Source organism: Charadrius vociferus, unplaced genomic scaffold (assembly GCF_000708025.1).
Source record: "Charadrius vociferus isolate BGI_N301 unplaced genomic scaffold, ASM70802v2 scaffold90, whole genome shotgun sequence".
NCBI lineage: Eukaryota > Metazoa > Chordata > Aves > Charadriiformes > Charadriidae > Charadrius > Charadrius vociferus.
Genome location: NW_009647222.1, coordinates 7,580,122 through 7,584,930, shown reverse-complemented (window position 1 = coordinate 7,584,930; position 4,809 = coordinate 7,580,122). Strand labels below are relative to the sequence as shown.

The 4,809-nt window shown below is 37.0% G+C and overlaps 1 protein-coding gene across 2 annotated transcripts in view; it reads left to right on the top strand.

Annotated features, from left to right (window-relative positions):
- The window catches only part of KRAS (Kirsten rat sarcoma viral oncogene homolog), a 22,896-nt gene extending 20,040 nt beyond the window's left edge, over nt 1-2,856 (top strand). Inside the window, exon 4 of one of the 2 annotated variants that reach the window (XM_009879679.1) lies at nt 2,086-2,856. In XM_009879679.1, the coding sequence (XP_009877981.1) occupies nt 2,086-2,202 (117 nt within the window). In that variant the 3' untranslated portion in view covers nt 2,203-2,856. The remainder of the gene's footprint in view (nt 1-2,085) is intronic. The other variant, XM_009879678.1, reaches the window with a different exon arrangement.
- Nucleotides 2,857-4,809: the final 1,953 nt, after the last annotated feature.

Here is a 4,809-nt window from a genome sequence, read left to right as displayed (position 1 = left end):
CCCTACATGAACATTGCTAAATGTTCACTTTGTACAGCAATGCTGAAGTTATAAGGAAAATACACTAGCTCTCTGTAAAACAACACCAAGCATTTCTAATTCTCAAAAGATCCATGGGGGACGTGACTTTTTCCAGAACCAATGCTACTCTTTCATTAGGCACGCTCCATCAATTTTATATTGATCAAGAATATTTTAAAATTTAGAATGTTATTTGCAAGTTTATTTCCTATATTACAGGACCTTGCAAAGGCGTGCAGTTAGTATTGGGAGATAGGCTACCAAGGACTGATCGAACATCAGTTATTTGTAAATGTTTTATGAACTTGAATGTAAAGGTTTCTAATAAATTTAGGTTATACTGTGAGCATTGCTTTATATGTGAAGCTATTTAACGCCTCACTTTTGGGCTTTCCGTATTAAGTTTTGTCACCATTTGGAGTTTGACTGAAACAGTGATGAATTAGGTGATTTTTGGCTTCTTGTGTTTTTTGTTTGGGTTTTTTTTTTTTTCCAGAGTTCACTTTCAGTTCTTTTACTGAAGTAGGCATACAGGAGTAAGCAGAGACTTGTAATTTTTATTGCCAGCTCAAAGGCAAACGCTGTAGCTGACGAGGTGGGAAGCTGCCTGCCAGTTGTAGGGCTAAATTGCTATGCTCAGTTCTATAGTGGTGCCGTTGGCTGCTATGATATGTTAATGTTATACAACTATTTCTGATCTATCTAAAAGACAATAAAAGGAGTAAGGCAGTGAAGAATCAAGGTAAATTTTTATTATAATGATTTTATAACTGTCTGAGTACTCAAACTATTAAATGTAAAGGCTGATTGAGAACATGGGTACTTGTTTGGAATTTGGAGCAACCTGAAAGCTAAGCAGTAGAATAAACTCTTTCATGTAAATAGGTTGTTACAAAGTATACCATATAACATTGTACTTGAGAATGGTTCATATCAGGTTTTTAGATGCTTTGGTCTCTTTTGACCAGAGTTAATTTTTGTCAGCTGTAATTACCCCCCAAATAATGAACAACTACTCAATGTGAAGAAACACTAGCTTTTTTCTGTAGCTTAACTATTGGAGCCGTGGAGATTTTAAGTGACTGTACATGATACAGCAACATAGATAACGTGTTCCATATGTCTTTATAGAATCTGAATAGAATGATTTATCAAATAATAATTTATCATGGGAAGGGGGGATTGATTTTATTGATTTGCAAATGTAAAGATTTATAAAACTGTGGTGTAATTACTGTATCAGTGTGGCTGAGAAATGACCTGAATACGTAGAATAATCATAAGTATCTCTTTGGTATTGAATTCTTGCTACAAATATTTGTATTTACTTTTTAAAGCTGCATATAGATCATTAAGGTGTAAACAAAGCCAACTAAGGCTTCAGAACGTCTCTAGTTTAAGGTGGGGCAACATGTGCCCTCTTTGAAATGGAGAAAGAGGGTAGTGCACTAAATTACTAATCTGGTAAGAAAAGGAATGGGATTGGACCTGTGGGGTATCTGTGGTCAACCCCTGAGCCGTACCTCACCTGCGGGCTGCTGTAAGCCCAATTTGGGGAACAGCTGAGAAAGAGAGAAGGCAGGTGCTAGCTGTTGCTGGTGTCATAGCAGTTCATTCAGGTGGTTGTTTCAGTGCTCCTCAGAACTCAGGAGAGGAACAGCCTGTAGCCAGGAGTAACGGCAGCCTGTTCCCCAAAGCGGCTCTCCTGCTTGCCCCTCTGCCCCATGCACAGTCATGCAGACAGATGTGTTCCTCTTATGACAGGAGACAACTGTAGTTCCCCTTCCATGTGAATACGTTTTTTCCAGCACGCCCCTTCCCAAGAAACAGGAATGCTTGAGAGAACTGTTGCCCCTGCAGTTCCTCCAACCCACAGTCTACTTAAGGCGACGTTATTAAAACCTGATGAAGGAGAAGACAGTCTAACCTCTCCTGGCAGGCAGCAAAACAGGCAGCTGATGGAACACACTTCACCTGATCAAGTCAGATGAAAACAGGCTGTACCTAAGCAGGTGTCTAAGTCTGTTAATGTGACATTAATGTGTGCGTTATGTATCTTTTCAGGGTGTTGATGATGCCTTCTATACGTTAGTTCGAGAAATCAGAAAACACAAAGAGAAGATGAGCAAAGATGGTAAAAAGAAGAAAAAGAAGACAAAGACAAAGTGTATAATTATGTAAATACCGTTTATGCTTATTCTTAAGAAGTACTTAAGTAATTTTTGTACATTACACTAAATTATTAGCATTTGTTTTAGCATTACGTTACTTTCTGCTTCATGATCCTGTTAGCTTTACCTGAATGCTTGTTTTAAATGACAGTGGAAACTTCATTCCTCTTAAAGTGCCAGTATTCTTTGACTGTTGGTTCTTGAACTAGCAATGCCTGTGAAAAAAAGCAACAAAAAAAAAACACACACAAAAACCTGAGAACTGTCTTAGGATTCTTTGGTGCATGCACAGTTGCTAACTTCCTATTTTTCTTACTGATTGTGAACTGTTCTGTGTGCAAACCAAACAATGAAACGATGCGCTACACATTCTAACATCCCCTTTAATTTTCTGGTTTTTAAACCTGGTTGGGAAAAAGGACTAGTTAGCAAAAGAGACTTTCATTTCAGCCTTTCTTTTTATTTTAGACTGACTGCAATATAGAAAGACCAGAAGCCTTTATAGTCTTCCTGTAGATTTTGCTTCTAGGCATCTAGTCTTGTAGCATTTCAAATCAACTTTAATGAATGTAAAGATAAAATTTTCACAAAAAAAATTTTTCACCGCAATTTGTCACGGTCACTCCTTAAATACTCTATTTTTTCTATAAAAAAAGAAAAATTAAAAAAAGACAACAATGCACATCTGGCAATGGAAAAAGTAAAAGTTCTAATTAGGTTGATTTGCTACTGTTAATGCATTGCTTTAAGACTTTCACGTTTTGTGTCTGAAGACCAAGGTGAAATCCTAGCTCTCCTGACCCCCAGTGGCAAGTCTTTAAGTAGCTTTGTTCAGTAGGTACAGGATTTCGCCCTTAGTGTCTCTAGGAAATTTTAGAAAGCCTTAACAGATAAGTTGATTCAAATTCTTAGGTTAATTCATACATGGATCCAGAATTTACCATAAGAATTAAATCAGAATGAATCCTAAATTATAAAGTGAAGTTAAACCATTCTTTTTTTTTTCCCCCAAGAAAGGCATTAAGTATTTCCAGATGCCCGTTTTGTGCAAAATAGGGGAGGAAATTTTAAATTCTAATAACATGAAATGAGTGAATGAACGAGTTGAATTTAGCTGCTTCATGCAAATAACTTGGAAATCCACTATGCCATAAAAATGGTGTGGAATTTGCACAAACCGTCAGCATAGAACATGGTTTCCAGAGTCAATGTTGTTTGTGTGATGTTTGTGAAATACTAGTTTTGTTGCACAGATTATATGGTTGGTGAGTGGCATTCCAGTGTCTAGACTGTCATGAAGCTAGACCAAGATTTTAATGTTGTCTTTCTCTGTGATTAAGTTCTCTTGTGATTTTTATTTTTTTTTCTCTCCTCTCCCTTTTTTCCTGATTGGAATTAATGCAGAATTCTCGCAGAAGCTTTTCTTTTTCTTTTTTTGCACTGCAGCAGTCTAGTTATTCTGCACTACAGTAAGAGCCAGTAATTCCAGTGTTGCCAGTTCCTGTTGTCTTACTGTAAATGTTGCATTGTTTGTTTCATTAGGGCCTGGGTTCCTGAAGGTACACTTCTTCATAGTACCTAACTGAGCTGCAGAGTAAAATTTGAAAATGGGACTCTGGTGTACCCATAAAAATAAAACACAAGACGTTGAAGTAGGATAGTTCAGGACACTGGAAGGTTTGGAACAGGGAATAATAGCAGCATTGCCCTAAGTGAAGGTATACCTAAATAATTACGTGCAAGTTTTACACAGTACAGTTTTCATATACCTGTGTAACTTGGACCATTTATATGATGTCAAAGGTGCAGCTGCATGAGAAAAGTACTCTTTTGCTTCTACAAAAAAAGTAACCAACCCCACAGTGACTCTTGTAGATGGAGAGCCGCAAAGCTGGCAGGGGACGTATACTGTCTGGATCACTGCCCATTCTTTGATTTCAGTGTGGCTGAGAGAAGGAATGCCTTTCCCTGCCTGTGCCCCCCATTCCCCACCTTCCACCAAAAGCCAGCTCCCCCTGCCCTCCTTTCAGCTTTGATGTGAAATATACTTTAGATCATGAAATAGTCTCAAAAACAGTAATAGGAGAACCTAACACTATATGGTAAGGACCAATAAGGAATAAGAACAGATTCTTAACGTCACAAAACATTTTACAGCTTCCAAGGTTAAAACATTTTGGAGACAGTTATTTGCACATTTTAGGCACTCTTGATTATATATGAAGAACGTAGCAAAAGTGGATGGTATACCTTGAACAAATGGAAGTAATCTTAAGATTTTTGATAACTGAGTCACACTGCATGTTAAATTAGGGCTGGTCTAAAATTCTTATGTTGATTTAACTAAAAACTGTTAGGAGAAATTTTAGCTGAAATGTTGTAATCATCAAATGTGGATTTATATAGCTCTAATATAAAGCTATATATAAAAAATAGGTTGGGTGGTTTTGTTTGTTTTCCCCAGTAAACAGGATCTGTAGCTACCAATCTAATTCAGTTAGTACAAAACCTGTTTAGATTAGCCCTTATTTACTTTTTTTTTTTAAGAGAAAAATACACATCCTTGCCACTGTTGTGCAGTTTTGTCTTAATATTTGTTGAGATTTGGTGAAGCATG